Genomic DNA, 22547 nt, shown 5'->3' on the forward strand with positions numbered 1-22547 from the left:
TCCCTCCCTCAATATATATATCTCAGTAGGAAGCACACAGAGTCTTTGACTATTCCCTTCTCAACATTATCATAATTCTTTGAACAAAAACTCACAAGGACTGAACTAATTTAGTTTAATTTTCCTAATAAACTTTAAAAATAATAGAGACAGCACTGGCTAGATGGACATTTACTTTCTTTCCTTCCATACCTCCTACTGTATATACTGATCCATCATTTCATTTCCATTCAGTAGGGTGCAGATTTCTATCTACTGAGGTCAAGGAACAGGATCAGATGAATCCCCTTCCATGACATGTGAACATGAGGCCAGCCACTTTGGTTCCAGACCTGCCAAGCAATTGCCACACATGTGCAGTTCCTCCACAATCCCAGAATCCTCTTTTCTGTGAAGAGGTTCTTTATTACAGCTGATAGAGAAATAAGGCCCCTTTTCAAGGGTGCTGAGTATGACTGACAGAAATCATGGCTGGAGTACATATCATTGGAATGTGCCCCCAAAGTGCACACTTTTGTATTTTATATTTTATTTCATATTTACTCCCTATATTTTAAAAATAAAACATATTTACATTTCCCATGAAAGTAGGATTGAAGGAAATTATCTTTTTGAACAGGGTTTATGAGATCCTTTTCTTCTTTTTCTTTCATTCTATCTTTTAAAATACTCTGCCTTGAATGAATAGTCTTCGTTAACTGGTTGAAACACTTATATGTAAGGCAAAATGTCCCCAGTATTTTACCACATTGGCATCTGTAAGGCCTCTATATGTAAAATATCCCCAGTGGCTAGTCACAAAATCTTTCCAGTCATCTTTTTAGTAAGATAGTGGGAAGAGAAGATTTACAGTTTAGGTTCCAAATCAGCTATGGCTGTTGTAGCTTTGGTAGGGATTTAGTAGGCTAAAACTGAAACTGGGTATCATCCTGGAGGTTAATCCCCAGTCTCTGGAATTCATCTTATCCTCTCTCTGATAATGACACAGTGGAACAGCTGAAGCCAAAGGCCTTTAACTTGTGCTGTGGTAGAATGTGGAGGCAAATATAATGAACAGCGAAGCAAATTTGAAAGGCTCTTGCTTAGTGCACCATCACATACCATTGGAAGAACCACAGTGGGCATGCAGTATTCAAGCTGGCAAAGCTGGTTGATCCTTGATGAAGACTGAACTGAAATGGTAGCAGCAATTAGATGTGAATGCTGCCCTTGTTGCATGAAAAGCATCTTAAATTCAAACATGCTGTAATGGGTGGTAAATTAAGCAAGTAGCCAACACCCCAGAAGAAAAACTCAGGATCCAAAAAGATCATGACAAACTTGAACAATGGGCCCTATCCAACAAAATGAGTTTCAGTGTGGAGAAAAGCAAAGTTTTATATTTAGGCAGGAAAAATCAAAGGTACAAGTATAGATTGGTCGAGACCAGGCTTGAAAACAGTAACTGTGAGAGGGACCTTGGACTTCTAGTGGATGATCACTTGACTATGAGCCAGCAGTGTGCAGCAGCAGCCAAAAAAACTAATACAACCCTGGGTTGTATAAATAGAGGCATAGAATCAAGATCACACAAAGTATTAGTACCACTTTATAAAACCCTAGTAAGACCACACCTGGAATACTGCAGCCAATTTTGGTCACCATATCACAAAAAAGATGTTGAGAGTTTGGAAAAAATTCAGAGAATAGCTACTAATATGATTAAAGGTCTGGAGACTAAAACATATGAAGAACGGCTGCAGGACTTGGGTTTGGCTAATCTAAAGTAAATAAGAAATAGGGGTGACATGATAGCAGTATTCCAGTATTTGAGGGGCTGTCACCAAGAAGAGGGGGTCACATTATCCACCAAAGCACCAGAGGCCAGGACAAGAAACAATGGTTGGAAACTGATCAAAGAGAGAAGCAACCTGGAATTAAGGAGGAACTTCCTGACAGTGAGGACAATCAACCAGTGGAACAGCTTGCCTTGAGAAATCGTGGGCGCTCCATCATTGGAGATTTTTAAGAAGAGGCTAGACAGTCTGAGATGGTATAGGTCCTCCTGCTGAGATGGTATAGGTCCTCAGATGGTATAGGTCCTGAGATGGTATAGGTCTGAGATGGTATAGGTCCTCCTGCTTGAGCAGGGGGCTGGACTAGAAGACCTCCAAGGTTCCTTCCAGCTCTGTTCTATTCAAGTATTTATTTATTTGATCAACGACCAGCAAATTTAAAAGAACAATAATAGAGTGACCCAAATTACTACAGCATATACTAAATGGCAAGTCACATAACAAATGATAATACATCCACAACTCTACTACTGTATGAATACATTAACTCTCCAAGTAATGATAAATTTAAAAATAAAACAAAATTATAATAGTGTAAATATCCTCAAGCAACTTATTAATTAATAATAACTATCCAAAAATCATATTAGGGATAATCCAAAAGTGATATTAGGAGTAAAACAACTATAGTGGCTGGTAAGGTAAAATTGTAAACAGCAAATAAGGAAAAGACATATGAGTTGAGTATTTCATTGTTCATAATGTGATGACATTTTCAAATGTTCTTCTATTTGATCCAAATTTCTCTCTCTCTGATATATTTTTCATTCAGTTGTGCCTTTGAATCTGATTATAATACGCAACTTTGTTTCCAGTTGTAGTGACAAGACCCACTTCCTGAGGTTATGTTCAATTCACATTGTTGTAGATTCAAACACCTGTATTTGGGGGAAGAATGGCCCAAGTTTAAGATATAATAAATAGTGCTCATCCTAGACCATGTGCCATCAGTTGGTACTCTAAGCAGGTACATAATATCAATATGTAATTGATATTATCGTCATCATCATCTTTGATTTCCTTAATCAAAATTTAGTGTCATACTTAACTTGGCACTCCAGGCAACCACCTAATTCCCTACATGGATAAGCAAATTAGTAGTTCTAGTTTGTTCTCATAACACGAAAAAATGTAGTACAATATATCTTTGTGATTAAATACTGATCACTGGGGGGGAAATGTCCAATTTTCACTCTTTTTTTATTCCTGAAACTCATTATTTCTCTTTACTTTGTGTTTCATAGTTTAATTTATCACAGGAAAATCAAAATGTACCTCAGGAGAGAAAAGGTAAATAATAAAAGCCTTTTTGTAACTGAAATAACCATTTCATAGTAAGGGAAAGTTTGGTTGTTTAAACTTCCAACATTGGATGCTGGTAAAAACTTCTGATGTTCTGTTTTGAGTTAGCCCACTCAACACATATTTTTAAAAAATGCTTGTTGCATTGTCAAAATAAATATTTTCAGTGAAACTTATATGTGTGTGGGATTAGATTTTTTTCTTTGTTCATTCATGTACCCTTTAGTTTAAAAAAATATTTAGTGGGAATATGATCATTTTCAAAATAATCTGGAAAAAGGAATTGTGTATATGCATGTATATTTTTATGCTGTGTGTAATGTGCCAATTACTTCACATTTGCATAGAAAGATCTGCCAACCACTCTAGATTTGCATACCATTAAACCACTGGATTCTGGTTTTGGTTCATTCTTGATTTGCTTGTCCAATTAACTCTTTTAATTTTATGATTAAAAAAATAATTAGTGCTCTCTTTTGGCAATGAAATTTTCTGTATGTACAGTAACTCCTATGATCTCATATTCAACTCTGATTTCAAAAAAAGGAATGCATTCTTGTTATCATATTACCTCCTCCTGAGCAACACATTGTTAGTCTGAAGCAATGTTTGACTCCATGGAAGTAGGTTTCCTCTTAAGACCAAACCAAAAATAAACCCATACAATGAAAAAGGTTAAGTAGCACAACATCTTATCTTATTTATCCAATAAGCGGAGACCCCAGGAAACATTTTGCCCAGATGCTCAACTGGACTCTGAATATATATAATGGACTTCTCAGACCCTTGGGAAGATAATGGCAGTTTGCAAAATATTGCTAATTGATGAATATCTGTACATTCTTCTTTTATCACAACAACGGTCCCTCTCTAATGCATCAGCAGATGGTTAGCAAGAGGATTGTTAAACTTCAGCCTAACCATCTTAGAAGGCCATTATTATTAGAATAAAGACACCATGGGCTAAGATTTCTATAACCTGATTTCTTTTTAATTTCAATAAAGTACTTAAAGGAGATTCCTTAAAAAGTTTGGCTTTTTGGTTGAGGTTGTTAACTGTACTGTATATATGGCGGAACATGCCTGTAGCAGACTAAATCAACCACTAGGAAATTAGCATACGCAAGAGCCTGGATTGCATCTTCACCAAGATTGCAAATGAGATTTCATAGTGCCTTCATACACTAAGACTTGTGTCAAGAGAAGACAGAAAACTCTACTTAAAACAGAAACAGTTAAGGATAAATTTAAACTACCCCTGCTCTGTGGCTGGGGAGGAGACAAATCCTGCACTATGAAGTTATGTCCTTTCAGTAGAGTCAATCTGATATCTTCTGGAAATTGAGTATAAGCCCTAAGTCTGGACATATAAAGAGTTATGTGTGAATCCCTTTTCTGAAAACATTGCAATTTCATCTAAAATAGTTTTTCACAAACAACAGTACCTTTTTATTTATTTACTTAATTTGGCTTGTTCTTAGAATTATTTATTTCTTTATTTTTAAGGTAGTAAAGATTATTTTAAATGCCCTAATCCAGGAACACAGGAGGAAAGGTAAATTTATTTCACCAGAGAAATTATATCTTAAGATTTTAAAGTGCAGGGATGTTATAAAAAGTAACTGTGACCCTGACACTCTTGGCCTTTTTTGAACATTTTAAAACTTGGCCTATTCCCTAAACATTACAGCCAGGATGTTAGCAGAGACCCAAGATAGATAGATAGATAGATAGATAGATAGATAGATAGATAGATAGATAGATAGATAGATAGATAGACAGACAGACAGACAGACAGGCAGGCAGGCAGGCAGGCAGGCAGGCAGGCAGGCAGGCAGGCAGGCAGGCAGACAGATAATGTGTGTATGTGTGTATGTGTGTGTGTGTATAATATACACACACAGACACACACATTTATACACATTCATACATATGTCTATGTCTGTCTGTCTGTCTGTCTGTCTGTCTATCATCATCATCTTCAGGACAGTTTTGTTATATTGCCAATTAATTCAACTCCATGTGTAAATTCCACCTGAAGTGCTCCTGATGATTTAGCCACTCATGCTGGGGTAAGAGTACATCCAGAGATAACAGGCACTTAGACATTAGTGTCGTATTACAATTAACAGTAATTCTGCTATATGTCATCACTTAACAGAGGTTCTTGCAAAAGTATAAGACTGGTGTGGCTGCTAACTTGGTGGCAGCTTGCAAAGTATAGCAGACCCTGTGCCATATTATGATTATTTGGATGAATAGCATATAGCATTATAAGTGAAATTAAAAAGTAGACCTCACACATTTTTGTACTCTGGTATTTAAAGGGAACAGGTAAAGAAAAAAAATAGTGTAAGGAAAAGTAATTAAACCGGGCAGATTAATTGAATATTAGTGCTTTTACTGAATAAATGAGGATAAATCCTGCTAATTATGTGATTTTTCCTTGTTCTGATGTGATAATAAAATACTCTAATTCTAGAGAGGCCTGACACCATCTCTGCTAAAGCAATAACTCCTTGTTTCCTAAAGAGCAGTACCTACACAGTTTGAAAATGATCCAGTGAACCAGGTCTTCACTGTTTTAACTGCAGAGGAGTGTGACAGCAAAACCAATCTTCTTGCTTTTCCATAGCATTATTGAGTCCCTCACTGTAGAAACATCTGGTTTTGGGGTTCATGTTCATTCTTTGAAATGAATCTATGTCTAGGTCATTGTACGTGCAGGTGCTCCCTCTGACTATCAAAACAGCTCCCTCCAGTTTTTGAGCTTGATGGTCTACTGGCTTATTTCCCATTGGTCAACAGGTGCATTAGGTCAAATTATTTTGATGTTCCTCCTCCTTCTCCTCACCACCATCAAATTAACCAATTCAAGGTTATCTTGTGGGAAATTATGCCATTTTGTATGGAAATATTATTTATGCATTCTCTTGCCCTAATCCTGAGAGCTCAGAAAGCAATAAAAAAATAATAATGCTCGATTTGATCCAGTAAGCTTCAAGTGGCATTAATGTGTTTTGTTTCTTCCCCTTCCCTTCCTAATGCAGCTGTATGTGCTTTTCACAATCAGCTCCTGCTTAAGGCGGTTCCTAACTAAACACATAAATATTGCAAATAGGAAGAATCATAGTAACCCTTCTACTCTCTCTGTCCACTGTCCGTTATTACATCTTGATAGGAAAATCATGGTAAAAAGCAGCACATTGATTATTAAGGTTAAATTAGGGCAAACAAGATGTAACCTCCACTATCAAATTGTCCCTGTCTCTCCTTTGTAATACTCTGACTTTGGGTCCAGCATCAACAAGTTGTGTGGCCTGTTTTTTCTCATTTGAATTTGGCATGCTGAGAAGATTGATAATATAATGCTGGCAAATATTTCAGGAAAGAGCCGAAGTTTTGTGAAGTTTTGTAACTCATGATAGAAAGGAATAGAGTGATTTTTTTTTACAGAGAAGCTGTTGTAGGATTAAAAATTGATGTGCTCTGCTCCAGTGCACTGTGCACACTGAAGCCTGTAGAAAAACATCTTGGAAACTTTGTTGAAAACAGGCTAAGAAAAGTTGAAAGCTGCCTCTGGGCAAGGGTAATTTCTGCTTCAATGATTAGGTGGGTCCTTCCAACAATTTGTAGTGCTGAAATAAGCTGCATTTATATCCTCAGCCTCTGTTCAGGCCTTGATTTAAAAGTTCATGAAATAATACTGTACGTGCCTTTTCCTCTGTCTTTTAGCATCTAAGAGACTATATATTATATGTTGACAATTGAAAATCTAATTGCTAGATTTTAAGAAGACAATGAGTAAAATATATATAGGAATGTGTGTGTGTGTATTTGCCATTTTATTAAGCATTGAAAGTGTTCATTGCATGCTAGAAAGGCCTCCAGGAGGACATGTGTTTTAGTTCCCATAAAGTAGTTTCATCAGTCCAAGAAGTGACCTTAGAAAATGTACCATTTATTAACAATTCACAGGGCACTGCCCAGCACTTTGTCTCAACAGTTTTCTGCAAATAGCTAGTTTAATAGCCTAAGAAATAAACATCACTTAAATCTCTTGAATATTTTGAACTTTCAATATACTATATCCTCATTTCTTGTGGATGGAATGCAAATATCCACAAAGACAGCAGGAAGTGTTGTCTGTAATATAGCTAGGTTCTTTCATTTCTATCTGCATGGGGACCTTCAGAGATTTAATTATTTCTACACCATTTTAAACAGTGCACTCTGATATGCTCAGACACCAAAATATATCTGAACAGACAGATATGGCGACTGAACAAAATCATGTCAGGAAGGGAGGGAATGTCTGGTTGGGGAGTTAAGAAGTTCCCATGATTTTTGTGTTCTTGGCATAGTAGCAAATCAGTATTGTTGACTTATATGGAATAAAGCCAATATAAAGTCCCCTGAAGCCTCAAAGATCAGCTCATCTATTATAAGATTTTGTGGACTAAATCAATTGCACGGAGCTTTAATCTAAGTGAACATATTTTCTGTTTCTGTTATACATATTTTTTCTCTCTCTGTGTTATACATATATGTACAAGATTGGGTGGAAATGAATTATAAATAGGGATTAAAGGGAAATAAAATGCAGGAGGTACAGACAGTGCTAATTATTACAGCTATACTTATATATTGCTCAGGATAATATTCAAAACATTTAATAAATCACACTGCAGAACACAGAAAGTTATACATAAATATATTAGTCCTTAAGATGCTGGAAGAGTTTTATTTATTTGTAATATTTATTTCTATTTATAAATAAGTGAATATGTTAATAAATAAATATTTATATTTATTTTTACATGTATATTTATTTATAATATATTTATACATAAATGTGTTACTCTTTAAAAAGCTGGAAGATTTTGATTTATTCATTTAGTTTTGTGGCAACAGAGTAACTTGGCTTTTCCTCTGGAAATTGACATGCAAGGATGCTTAAATTATAATTCTCCATTATCTTCAAATCAGGAAAAGTGTGATGTCATCCTTTTTATCAACCTGGTTACTCATTCCTGATTAATTCCAAAGAAGAATTAGGGCAGTTTCCTTGTTTGAATATATAAGAATCTTAACACTAAAGCTAAGCATGGGGATGAGGTGAAGTGCACAACTTATCCTCTAATTGCCCAGGATTTATAGAGAATTAAATCAGAATAATAAATCAGAAATTAGTAAATATGAATGGAATCACACTATGAGAAAAATATTAATTGCTTCTGCTAATTGTTTCTGGTAAAAACAGCGAGCATTTTGTAGATAAAGAAATGCTTGATTTTTTTCCCCCTCAGTAATTATTTTCTTGTTAGATGAAGGAGACATGCTTACGGTAGTTCTGAGTACAAGGGAAACCTGATCCATTTCTCTGTATGGTATTCATGCACAACCTGTTGCTGATATGTTTGTATATAAAGTCATTAATTGCTCTTTTATAAATAAGAATTGATATTTCTAAATATACTAGTCCATGGACAATATCTATGTTATAGGGACTCACTGAAAAGACACTGCTGTATTACCTTGGATTTCAATTTTTCAGTATGTTCAGATCTCGGTAGCAGTCATCTGTGAGCTGGCATTTTTCCAACTTACATTAACCAATGATCAGTGAACAAAGAGCAAGTGAACAGATTACAGACATAAAGTTGCACTGAATGATTTTACTCCTGACAGCTCAGCACTATTCATGGTAGCTAAGAATTCATGATAGAGGCTTAACTTTCTCAGTGAAAAACACCATAATGAAAAAAAAAGAAGATATGATTTATTTATATGAAAAGTTTGGACTCCAATGTTCCACTGATATCCATGACTTTTATAAATGAAGAGTTCTAGTAGCAACTAAAAATAAATATTTAATATCCAAATAAGTAATGGACGTAAATATAAAAAGTAGTATCAGTCCTACCATAGCAGCAGGAGAATAGTTACTGAATAAATGCACTTATTTGATTAGGATGAAAATAAAAACTAATACTGAATAATGAAAACTTGTTCTAAATTCTAAGCAATACCAAGTAGACAACAGGTCAATGCAGAGAATGATAAATTCCATATTTTTTTTACAAAAAAATAAAGAGCTATTATAAATAATTTATTTTCCTCCAGAAGAAAGTAATATGTTCATTAGCCATTCTGTTAATCTACTGACAGTATAATTATGTTATTTTCACATTGTATAGGTTTATTTCCTCAGTACCTTAGAAGCGTGGTCCAGGCTAAAGAACTTCAGACTTTTCAGATTTTGCCAAACAAAATCCATTGGCATTAGCTGAGGAGGCTTGAGAAATTTGGTTCCTCTAAGAAGTTGTGACTTTGCATCCAATTGATCCAATGTTGTTGTTGGGGTAAAAGGTGGAGGAAGGGAGTTTTATGTATGCTAGTTCCAAATATTTCGGAACTCATTAATTTATTCACCTATCACACTATTCCTCCAAGAATATAGAATATCTGTTATTAGTACTGGCCCAAGAGAACTCAAAATTGGAATCAAAATTGTGTGTTTTCCCTTGCTAATTTCTCTTCAAACATTGCTTCATGTATTTTCCTGTCATGATGTCACTTGTAGAAAAATTCAATGGTTTTTGATATTATTATTATTAGTAATAATAATAATAATGATAATGATAATAATGAAGTTGGAAGGGACCTTGGAGGTCATCTAGTCCAACCCCCTGCTCAGACAGGAAACCCTATACCATTTCAGACAAATAAGTTGAAATGATTAATGCTGAAGTTACTCTTTTCTAGTGCTCAATATTTTGTTTCTAGGCCTTTTGAGGTGCCATTTCAGGTACTTTATATCTTATACTTGCTGAGGTATAGGAATTTTGTACCAGCAGGCAAATATCAGTCATTTTCTAGTTCTTATTCACATATTTCTATTCTGAGAAATTTGTGCTTCAGCATTACCATTCCCTTTGGTTGTTTATAAATGTAGCTGGCATTATAGTATTGGACATGATGAAAATAATTTGAAAACTATAATATCTTCAAAATTTTGCTTATAAATGGAATCAGCCCATTCAGTTAAGCCCCTGCCTTAAAAAGAATAATTCAGATGATACAAAAACTATTATGTTTTTTGAAATATTCGAGAAACACACTTATTTCTAATTTTCTTTCACATTTTATGGAAATGTAACAATACTATAAAAGATAAGGCAAGGAAGACAAGATAAGATAAGATAATATTTATTGTCATTTTTTTTACACTGGCACACATTAAAAATAAAATTCTGTTGCCTGCTTTCAAAAGAAAGTATATATCTACCCATACACATACATAATACACATATACATGCTATATGCACACACACACATATATGTATATGTGTATGTATGTATATATACATATATACTTACACACATATGTACTTACATACACCCATACATACATATACATATTAATCACTGTCCATCTTGAATACATAGTGGAAAGAGGAAGCTTGAGAGTTTACAAGGTTGATGCTGTATGGAACAAAACTGTGACTGAATCTGGATGTTCTGTTTCGGATACCACGAAGTCTCCTCCCAGAAGGTAACAAGGAAAACAGGTCATGAAGAGGATGTGTGGCATCCCAGACAATCCTGTGGAACTATCTTTTCCAATCTATTAGATTCTTCATAAGCTTTCTTTCATTCATCTTGCTCACTTCCCACAACTGCATAATAGGTGTTGGGATAAGAATAATAATTTCTGAAAAATGTGGCTTCCGGTTTGTTAAAATTAAAAAACCAATAAAATATATTTTTTTAAAAAAAGAATAGCAAAAAACTGAAGTAAGCAGTGATTTTCACTTCATGACCGTTTCACTTAATGATCAAGTGGCCGGTCCCAGTTGTGGTGTCTAAACGAGGACTGCCTTTGTTAGTAAAATCTTTGGGCTTGCTCCGGCAGATATATACATAGGGCTGATTGTATTACCACAAACCCAGATATTTAGCGCTGAGTAATAAGCACTACTTATTACCGGTATATGAAAAATTAACAGAATTTTTATGCAATAAAGACATAACACACAGCAAATAATAATAATAATAATAATAATTTCTGAAAAATGCGTAGTGGAAGAGAGAAGAATGAGATGAGAAAGGCTTAGAATTAGAAGCTAGAAAAGAGTAGATATTTTTAAGATACCCTTCAGATACATCAAGTAAGCTCAAGCCACAAATACATTCTCAGTCCCCAAGGACGGGGAAAAAAAAAAAAAAAGCCCTGCTAAATATTTTCAAATATATCCTGATACTCCTTTTCATCAAAGACATTTTTTCACTAGTTGCTATGGTCAAAGGATCATGGGACCATTGATCTATATTTGGTCCTACCCAGGTCTCTGATTTTGGCAAAAACAGTCAATTAATAACCAGCACAACTCTTTGGAATCTATAACCTAAAAGTATTTTAGTGGTGCTTAGGATTTGCTTATACTTATCTTTCAATTAAAGACAGAACTCTTACACATAGTGCAAGTCTCCATCTGCAAATAAAATAATAAAATAAAACGAATGTTTTATTTCTGACAACTATTCCAATTAAATATAGGTATGTGATTGCAATGTTACAGTATTGCCTTCTATATGCCAGTTCTAAATTATCTCATTTTGAGTTGTATAGGAATAGATAACTATTCTACACTAGTAGATAACTAAATTCTACACTGCGTATTAATCTTCTACTGATACTCCTAAGCACTGCAGTTATAATGGCTATCCCCAGACAATTACATACAATAATATCTTTCCATTCATTTTTGATTCAGCACAGGCTTCCATAAGCAAAATTCTCCCCAATTTCTGCAGTCCTTTGTACCTCTTGGGACTGCTCCAGAGATTTGTGGGCAGCAAGTCATGTAGGAGAAAGGGTGGCTTTTCTATCCACTTTTGCTGGATGAAAAGTGGAGAGCAATTAAATACAACCTGAATGTTTATCCACTTCTGATTAGCTGAGGGGAGAATGTATACCCTACACGTCAAACTCACACCCACACATAAAGAATTCATTAAAAAAAGATCCCATTAAAAAGTATATAGTGAGTATAGACTTTCTTTTCTCTTATCTTCAACTTAATGCTCATTCCAAATTTATTCTGGTTCCACTGATGGTTTCATATTTTTCTTTTTCATTTCTAATAAAGGATAATAATCTATCTTGAAATTCTGATCATTGCAAAATGGATAACTCCTCAGGGCTTAGGAGACTTCATGGAAAAATCCCTATGTGTGTGTGTGTGTGTGTGTGTGTGTGTGTGTGTGTGTGTGTGTTTAAAAAAAGAGAATAGAGATTTTTATGAAATGAAAGAATACTGGGATTTTATCTGCTTTCTTCACTAGCATAAGTGCATATGCCCCAGATATTTATACAAATCTTCCTTATATTTGCACATGTTGTTTCAAAACATGTGCTTGCCTCTGAGTTAAAATTATTTTTAACTGTTCCATCTATCTCCCTACCTCTCCTTCTTGGTAACCTATTCCTTTTGGGAAGGGCAGGCCAAAATGGTCAGCTGCTTGGCTTTTACATTTTGGAAAACTCTGAAGAATCCTCCAGCAAATCTCTGGGGCAAAGCAGCCTTTTCCCCAAAGAACAAGGGCTTCTGAGAGACTTTGCCTCATAAGGGCCTGTCAGAGGCTCTGGGCAGGCATCAGTTGACAGGGACATCTTTGCCTCCTGACAGATGGTCAAGCTTTCCATGTCAGCAGGCAGCAGAGGGATCTCAGGATTTTGCCTGCATTCCACAAGGCAGGGCCAGTTTAGGGCAAAAGGGATCTAATGTCCATGCCCTTCATAGTTGGCGAGCTAAATGATGGACTGTTGACAGGAGAGCCATCAAGTGCTTATCCTCAACATACAAACCTCTGTGCTTCTCCCTTTCCAATTTTTTCTTTGGCAGAATTAATGTCCTATTTGCTTATCTTCCCAAATCCGTTTTGGCACCAGTACAAACCACCGCTTGGTGGCAAGCAGTTGTCTGGACTTTAGATGCCAGGATTTGTGCTGACAGTTCTTTCTACACATTCAGAGTCAAGTCTCTCCCAGCTGGCCAGGAGAGAAAGCTCTTCCCCCACCATAGACAGCCACCCCGATAGTTAATTCATGCCAGTTTACAACTCTTGAATGCCATATTTTGCTTGATGGGGCAAGTAAAGCTTACACCTTAAAAAAATAGTGGAAACAAAGCTTTTCTAGTCCCTATTCAGCTGGCTACACTGCATGGGTACAGTCATTGTACTTTAAAAAAAATCAGTTCAGAGATGGTTACTTGATTTCTCTTTAACAATGCCAACTATTTCCTGATATTACAATTACTGTATATTAAATGGGTGTTATAGGAAAAAAATATCTCCCTTAGCTCAGCATCCACCCACATGGTAGACATGTTCCTGTTATATTATTCTGGGCAATAATATGGAAGTGGGTTGCCCCTGCTTCTCCAGCTGGCCTTCCAGAAGCAGGTGAAAACATGACTTCCTTGGAAGGCCTTTGGGGAGTCAGTATATAACAACTGGTACCATATTCAGTAAATATTAGAATGTTATTTTAATATTTAATTTAAATTGAGAGCTACATTTGATCATTGTTTTACTTATTATATTGCTATGTTCTATGTTCTGTGTGTCAGTTACAAGCTACCTAGAGTCCTTTTGGTTTCAGGAAGTAGACAAAACTCATGACAAATAAACAAACAGGATGGAGCTTCTGAGCCATCTTAGAATTCTGTTTTGTTTTTCATGCCATTTGAGCATATTTATCATCATAATCCAAAAATGTTGAGATTTCCAAATTGTAACTACAATTTTCATTGTGCCAATTTAGTATGAGGTTAATTAATATTAGTATTATTACTAATTACTAATATTAGCAAATTAGTATGAGGTTAATTAATGACAAGAATATTTCTTTTTCCTGGTGACCTTTTAAATAAATAAAATGTTTTGAGTCAACCAACTAAACTTTTATCAATTTTTTTTAATATTTGACTATATTGCTTGAAAAGACCATTTCTTCTTCCTTGTTATCTTCTTTTCTAAGGAAAAAAAAAGTCCATCAGGAATTTGGAAAGCAGGAGTCATAAACATACAGAGAAAATTTCTGGCAACACCCTGAAATCATTTGAAAAGTCATAGAGATGTTCCATATGATGTTTCCATTTGGAGATTTTTTTTAATATTGTCTGCAATGAAAAAGAGGCCTTGCAGTTCTTGTTGAAAGAACTCTCTTGAAATTACTTTCCAAGATATTTGGTGGAAAATAAAAGATTAATAGATACCAAAAGCATGTTGAAAGAGATGAGCAAACACATTTTGACTTCAAACATGATTGTAATTAAACTGATTTAATTGTAATCAGGTGTCTTCTTTTTAAATGGGAAAGACCTTTAATTCAGAGATCACTTTCATAAATGGTTATCCCATATCTGTACAGAAGATCCTATCTGGGGTGCACTCACACATCTTGATTTGTGCAAGTTGAGCTGCACACGCATGTCCATGTATGCCAGCCTGCCACTCATGCAAGTCAAACTGGCCCACCGGCCTACCGGCCCACCGCTCGCGGTGCCTGGATCAGAATAGGCCAAGGGGGGTGGCGACCCCTGCTCTGGAAGATGAATAATATTTATATCAAGGTTTAGATTGGCATGTTATTTTTTTCTAAAACAAATGAATACTTTTCTTTTGTTGTCTCTATAGAATTACAATAAGATGCAAAAAAAATGAGAATAGTATAGTTGGTCTATTTTTTTTTTTAATGAGAGCAGTTTGAAAGCTGAACACCTATTGTTAACTTCATATTTATTTCAATGGCATTTGTTTCTTGCATAAGACATTCCTGATGGGTTGTGCCAAAGTAAATTGGCTGTACATATTTGAATCAACAATTATTCCAAATATGTCATGACCTTTCCTACTTATGCTGAGATTTTTTTTGACATGGTTTAACTTATTTCTAAAAAAATAAAAATAAGTTTGACATATCTCTTTGTTTTTACTTTTAAAGGATAATATCCAAACTGTGAGGCCAATTTTTTTTCAATGTTTGTTTTTATGGCTTATTAATGCAGAACATTGAGGAAAACACTTTCTGTTGTTTATCTCTTTGGTAAAAATATGTCTTCTGTTTCTGAAGATTATGGGTTATAAAATTATTTCAGTGATTTTTATAGAGTCAAGAACTTAAAAAGTATTTAAGCATTTGTGGTTTCCAAGAACAAAGATAAGTATAATTTTATTCACATCCTTATTTTATTTTGAAGACCACAGGTAATTTTCTTAAATGTTCATAGTGCAGGTTTGGATAAGAATTTTGATTCAGCTTGATTTAACAGCTGTTTGGAAAATATTATTTTATTTATAAATTGTTATTTTTATTGATACATGTATGCTCACACAGGCACACACGCAGCTTTTACCAAGTAATTTAACTTTATGCTTTATACAAAAGTAAAGTTTAAAGAAGTATCTTTAAACAAAAATTCCAAAATAAACCACTTGCAATAAAATATAGATTCATATAGCTAACTGCAGCAAATTCTATAATGCTTTTTCAGTTAAGAAGTGAAATGCAATGGGTTTGTTTTTAAAGTCATCTTAAAAACAGCCACAGAAGCAGTGAACTAGCTTTCTTTTGGAAGGAACTTCTAATATGCTGTTTCTAGCCCAACTATATTGCATGTCGACCTTCCTGATTAAGCCTGTAAGTCCAAAGTTCAGTTTTTAAAAGCATTTTTATTTAGGATGTTGAATAAGGTAGTCCATGTCGAAAACAATCTGCTAGCTTCAGCACCTAGAAAGATTCAAAATGTTTATAAGGTTCAGTGACAATTCTGAGAATACACTCTTTATTGAGACAATGCAAACTGCAGTATGTCTTTTAAATAGTCGGTTGATTGATTAATAGGTTAAAAGTAACACAACTAATTGACTGCAACCTTTAATGTAATGACAGCCCTAATTAAAAGAAAACTTGCCATGTGAGAGCTTCATGATAGTTGTTGTTGTTTTAGCTTTTGTTTGGCTGAGCTCTTGGAAAATACATACTGTATACCTAATATATTGTAGATATTTAAGAATATTTACCCACTCCTTGCCACACCCAGAATTTATTTGGCATCTCTTTTTCTGCTATGCTTCAGTGACTTCTACATACTGATTTAGTCTCCTTACTGTAAGTGTTATGCTTAGGACATAGATTCCACCATTACATCCAGCCTATAATATGGGACCCACCTGTATCTTCTTTACTTAAAAGGGCCATAATATGTGATGAAATTCTTGATCTTGGGTGTCATACTGTACGCAATTCAGCACCCCCCTCCATTTCTTGCTTTTGTAATACATGAGATAGGTATTCATTTACCCCAAATTGAAATCCTCCCAGTCAGTTTCATGGGAAATGCAATTCAGTTACATTCCCTACCTTACTTATCCTATTTGGCCGGATAATAGAAGTTAGAATTTAAGTGCATCCATAAGGTTCTTTTTGCCAATTTAGCTCTGAACCCCAGCATTCCCACATTATCATCCAGATTCAAGAGTTGGGTTGTATTGTTTTCCTGTTTGATACCAGTTTGTCTGAAAGCAGAACAAAGCTGATTTTGGGTTTGTTAGTGCTAAAGGTCTATGAATTTTGCAGGCAATTTCTTCTGCTATTGAAGGCGTTCTTGTCCTGCCACTTTAGCATCTTGCTCTTTTCTATAAGCATGGTTGAGAATGTATTTCTCTTTCCCCTTCAAGCTCTTGTAGCAGCAGCATGCAGCCAATGGTTGGAAAAACAGGGAAGAGTAACCGGTTGTAGAAATGCGCTATTCTTTCATGTTCATAGCTTGCAAGAGAATTTTAAATGCAGAAAAGCAGTTTTGCATGTGGAAAACGTCTTCACAACAATTTTCCAGAGTTTGGGTATTTTTTTTTTGTTTGCAAATAATAAAAAAGATGTGAAAATAGTAGGAGGCATAAGCAATTTACTCTATTTTGCGTGGAATCGGGGTGAAAGGAATTTTACTGTTTTATGAAAGTTTCTTTGAAAATTTCAGAGACAGGGACATTATTGGATAATATTATTTGGCCCTATCCTATTATCTTATTGGTCAGTTGAAGGTGGATATTAATTGGTTCTTGCTGTTCCCCATGTGTTTTAGTGTTTAGAATTTTGAAGAAAAAACATGATCACAGATCAGTTTCAAACTGCTTTATTGGAGTGGGAGAGGGCATTGGTATGGAAGTGAGCCCTTTGTGAAAGTTAGAGTTGTTTTGTGGCAATGAAGATGGATTATTTTGTCATACCTAATTACAAATACTTCAAATTGGAAGGAACTTTGCAATATAAAATTGCCTGTTCCAGTAAATTCCAGCAAAGAGACACCTATGAGATGGCTTGCCTGTTTCTCCTGTTTCTTTGCCCTATGACTCAAGTTCCAAGAATGTGTTTAAAGATGCATATATTGAATAGATTTTTTTTAGCAATTAAGCAAAACAAATATTGAGCGAATATACTAAACAAATTACCTCTTTTTCCAACAGGTTCTTCTTGAAATTTTTTCTTAAATGTAACCAGAACTGCTTAAAAAATGCAGGAAATCCTCGAGACATGCGGAGATTTCAGGTTAGTGACACTTCCTACCTGTTTGATTAATCCATTTTTGACAATGTGAGCTAGGAAAACGTCCAGCCTTATTCGTGCATGTTGTGTGCAAATGTTTACATAATTTTTGTGAATTTCAGTCTGAGAATTATCAATGACAGCAAAGGTAGTCCTCACTTACTGACCACTCATTCAGCAACCATTCAAAGTTAGGACAATGCGGAACGAGAAACCTTACGAGTCTTCATAGTTTCAGCCATGACAACAACCCGGTGATCACACAATTGCAATTCAGATGCTTGGTAACTGGTTCACAATTGTGACATTTGCAGCATCCCACAATCACATGATCAAAGTTGTGATCTTCCTTGTCAGCCTTTGACAACAAAGTCAGTGGAGAAGCTGGCAGGAGGTCCTAAATGGTGATCAGGTCACTTAATGACTATGCAGAATTAACTTAACAACTGCCATGGGAATTGCTGCACCTGTCATTGTAAGTCGGTGTGGTCTTAGCGACAGAGTTGTCCATCTTAATTATTGTTAGTAAGCTAGAATTACCTGTCCAAGCTCGAATAATTCTTAAAACAGCAACATATAAGTTAAACAAACACAAACACATTTAACCCTAGTATGCTCAATTTTGCGGCCGTAGGCAATTTATTTCATTGTTTGACTCATGGGCCGCAGGCAAATCAGAACCCCTTGTGCAATTAGTCTAAAATTCTTCTACTTGATCTGCAAGATATAAAAAAATAGGCTCTTTGGAAAGCCTTTTCAGGATAGAACAGAGGATATAACTGAGTAGAACAGATACATTGGACAAAGTAAGCAGTTCACACAGGCTTGCAAATGACTTTGACATCCTTGTAGGGAGTAAGATGATGTGAACCCAGCATTCTTAAGCAGGTAACCTCTATCCGCTTGAGTAATCCTGGCTAATTTTCATGTTTTTGCATTTTCTTTAATATAACACTATTCCAGCAGAAAAACTCCTGGCTTTCTATGAAATAATATAATCCAAATCAGCTACACTGGTTAAATCATGGATCCTTTTGGTCTCTGGCCTATGAAGAGACCTTTTTTCAAGGAAAAGTTCTTATTTATCTTTTTTAAAATCTTACCTTCTTTATGCCATTTATTCAGAGGACAGCCTTTGTAGTATTACAAGATATGTCTAAGCCCTTAATACTAACTGTCACCAAAGCTTACTTTTTCATATGTGTTTTTTTTTTTTGCTTAAAAGTACTTTGTAATGTTGAGAGCCATTTTGGTCTAGTGATTAAAGTACCAGGCTAGAAAGCAGAACACGCTGAGTTCAAGTCCCGCTTTAGCAATGAAGGTCACTGGGTGACCTTGGGCCAATCACACTCTCTCAGCCCAATTCATCTCACAGGGAAAAATAGGAGGAGGAAGGTACTGTATGTTGGATATATTCTCCTTGAGTTATTTGTAAAAATAATAAAGGCGGGATATAAATAAATAAATGCCATGAAATTAAAAACTGTACTTCTCTATAATACAGAATAGAACAACATAATCATTAGATTGTGGTCTTATTGGGATATATAAGCATAGTCACCCCTGTTTCCTGATCTGAGCTCAATATAAGATGAACAGCTATATAAATGTTATAAATAATAACATATAACAGTAGTAGAATTGTGGGGTAGGGTTAGGATTGTCTGAAACTCATATTTTTCTTAATCAATAATTAAAATAGAATAGAACAGAACAGAATAGAATAGAATAGAGCTGGAAGGGATCTTGGAGGTCTTCTAGTCCAGCCCCCTGCTCAAACAGGAGGACCTATACTAGCTCAGATAAGTGACTGTCTAGCCTCTTCTTAAAAATCTCCAGTGATGGAGCGCCCACGATTTCTCAAGGCAAGCTATTCCACTGGTTAATTGTCCTCACTGTCAGGAAGTTTCTCCTTAATTCCAGGTTGCTTCTCTCTTTGATTAGTTTCCAACCATTATTTCTTGTCTTGCCCTCTGGTGCTTTGGTGAATAACGTGACTCCCTCTTCTTGATGGCAGCCCCTCAAACACTGGAATACTGCTATCATGTCTCCCCTATTTTTTATTTTCTTTAGACTAGCCAAACCCAAGTCCCGCAGCCGTTCTTCATATGTTTTAGTCTCCAGGCCTCTGATCATCTTAGTTGCTCTTCTCTGAATTTTTTCCAAACTCTCAACATCTTTTTTGTGATACGGTGACCAAAATTGGCTGCAGTATTCCAGGTGTGGTCTTACTAGGGTTTTATAAAGCGATACTAATACTTTGTGTGATCTTGATTCTATGCCTCTGTTTATACAACCCAGGATTGTATTAGCTTTTTTGGCTGCTGCTACCCACTGCTGGCTCTTAGTCAAGTGATCATCCACTAGGACTCCAAGGTCCCTCTCACAGTCACTGTTTCTAAGCCAAGTCTCGCCTAATCTGTACTTGTACCTTTGATTTTTCCTGCCTAAATGTAAGACTTTGCTTTTCTCCACATTGAAACTCATTTTGTTGGATAGGGCCCATTGTTCAAGTTTGTCAATATCTTTTTGAGTCCTAAGTTTGTCTTCTGGGGTGTTGGCTACTCCTGCCAGTTTGGTGTCATCTGCAAATTTGATGAGTTCCCCTTCAATTCCCTCCTCTAAGTCATTGATGAAGATATTGAAGACTACTGGCCTAAGACAGATTTAATTAATAATAATTTAATGTTTTTATTTAATACTTTTTATGGGAGAAGATAAATTAAGAAATGATTACTCTATTACCAAGAAGAAACTCCATGGTTTTCTGAGTAAAAATGTGTAGGATTATTCTCTTAGCTCTCTATTTCTTATTTTCATAGTATCAGATGATAAGGAAGGAAATAATTTGAAAAATTACCAAAGTATATGTGGGCTTTTGTGTATGTGTGTATATGTTTCTGTGAGTTTTTCTGATAAAGGTGCATATAAATATAGCACATATAATTATGTTTCCATTCCACTTTAAAACCCTAAATGATTTAATGTCCAATTATCTGAGAATGTGCCTTACTTGGTAAAGAAGCTGTATAACTACTGAATTCAGCAGGATGCTCTCTTAAAGATGCTCTAAATTTCAGAGCATTGTTCTTTCTCATACAGAAAAGGCATGTCAAACTCTCTAAAATAAAGTTTTCTTGGCAGTTGCTCTTGGCTCCCACATTCTTTGATTTGAAGAAAGGAGTATGACTTTGCTCTTCACTGAGGCTTTTTGAGTTGGATTGTTAGTGATTCTAGCTGCTGTTGATGCAGTTTTAGTGCATGATTTAACTTTAATATTATGTGTCTTAGGTATCTTGAGCACTCTTGTCTCTCGCCCACAGCACTCAGTTTGAAGTCTCCATAGATTAGGTTTGCAAGCTGCCTTTCAAACACATTTTGTCCAGTTCCTTTCATGTACTTCTCATCTTTTGCCAGGACTACTTCATATTTCATTATCAAAAAATCAAATCCATTCCAGCTGCCATCATTTCAGTAGCACTTTGTTCACTTCCAGTATTCTTGCTTCTCTTCCTGGGCTGTGTTCTTAGACATAAGAAATGAAGAAAATACAATCTTGCCCCCATCCCCCTCAGCCTCCTGCTCAGTGCTTCATAGTCCCTTGCAGTGTCTTCAAGTCTTTGACTGGTTGTATTCCTACATGGATCAATAGAAACAGGAGGGGATGTCTGTCACATCCCAATTGGGTGCTCCAGTCTCTTCATATGCTATCTGGATAAATGACAGATTGCTGCTTTGGTCTCACTCAGTGTAAGGTCTCTGATCAGCCCTACTGGTTGCTTCCTTATCTTCAGGGCAGGCACAGGAATCCTTCTTTTGTACAGAGCCTATTGAGTTGTCATTCTTAATTCCTGAACCTTGTGGCAACTGCTATTCATCTGGGATCCAGACGCCTTCTAATTGACCATAATGGCAACTGGAAGTTAGTAATGTCTTAATTTTTTGCTTTCTAATCACATATATGTGCAGAATGGTTAGGGACCTCCTACCTGTATTTCATCAGTTTTCTTCCTGATTTGCCTCATTCTTACCAAACCTAGGCTATTTTTTCAGAACACCCACCAGTTAAATCTGCTTCATAGACAAGGGAATCTAGCATGAGCAGCCAAAGCTAAAGGCTGTCAAAGCCTCAGTTCAAACCTACCTGTTCTACTGCCAGTTCAGAATTCCCCCAAGATGTAAGCTGATTTTCATATGGTAATGCTTTTGGGTGTTCTGTCAGAAGAGCAATCAAAAGCCTATGTAGGTGACTAGGCAGGACATAAGAGAGGTTGTTGATCTCTTGACTTGTAAAGATATTCTGTCAGGCAAACTGAGCCTCACAGCAGTTGAGCTTTCCATGTGTAAACAGAGACTGCTTAATTACACAGGTCATGTCAATTAGTGTGACCTTAGCATTTTAAGGAAATTAATCACTTTCAGCAAAGTAGATCACCCTTCATACTTTAATATCCAGCCTGCCTCCTTCAGTGACAAAAAATATATATATTTCTATAGGCAATGGTTATGATTTTTTTCTCCCTCCTCCCCTAGCTTCCAGATCTGGTGCTTGAACATTTGTAGAAATGTAACCTCTTGTCGATGGTGCAATTTATTTATTGTAACTGGGCAAGAAAAGCACTAATTGAGGATAGAAGGGCCTTAGCGTAATTCTGTTGGCCACGATCAGAGTCACGATGTTAAGAGCAGCCTCCTTGGGTTGCCCATGATGGCTCCTTTCATGAGTCAGGAGGCAACTGGACTTTTTCAGGAGGCAACTGGACTTTCTTGTTTGGGACAACCTAGATGATTGA

General features: G+C 35.7%; 1 protein-coding gene across 1 annotated transcript in view; it reads left to right on the top strand.

The window, feature by feature from the left end:
* The first annotated feature begins 16855 nt into the window (after positions 1-16855).
* The window catches only part of LOC107302951 (EBF transcription factor 1), a 118114-nt gene continuing 112422 nt past the window's right edge, over positions 16856-22547 (top strand). The window contains exons 1-2 of the mRNA XM_015832117.2: positions 16856-16917; positions 17676-17757. Of these exons, the coding sequence (XP_015687603.2) occupies positions 16856-16917; positions 17676-17757 (144 nt within the window). The remainder of the gene's footprint in view (positions 16918-17675; positions 17758-22547) is intronic.

Source organism: Protobothrops mucrosquamatus, unplaced genomic scaffold (assembly GCF_001527695.2).
Source record: "Protobothrops mucrosquamatus isolate PMUCROS unplaced genomic scaffold, P.Mucros_1.0 scaffold_306, whole genome shotgun sequence".
Taxonomy (NCBI): Eukaryota; Metazoa; Chordata; class Lepidosauria; order Squamata; family Viperidae; genus Protobothrops; species Protobothrops mucrosquamatus.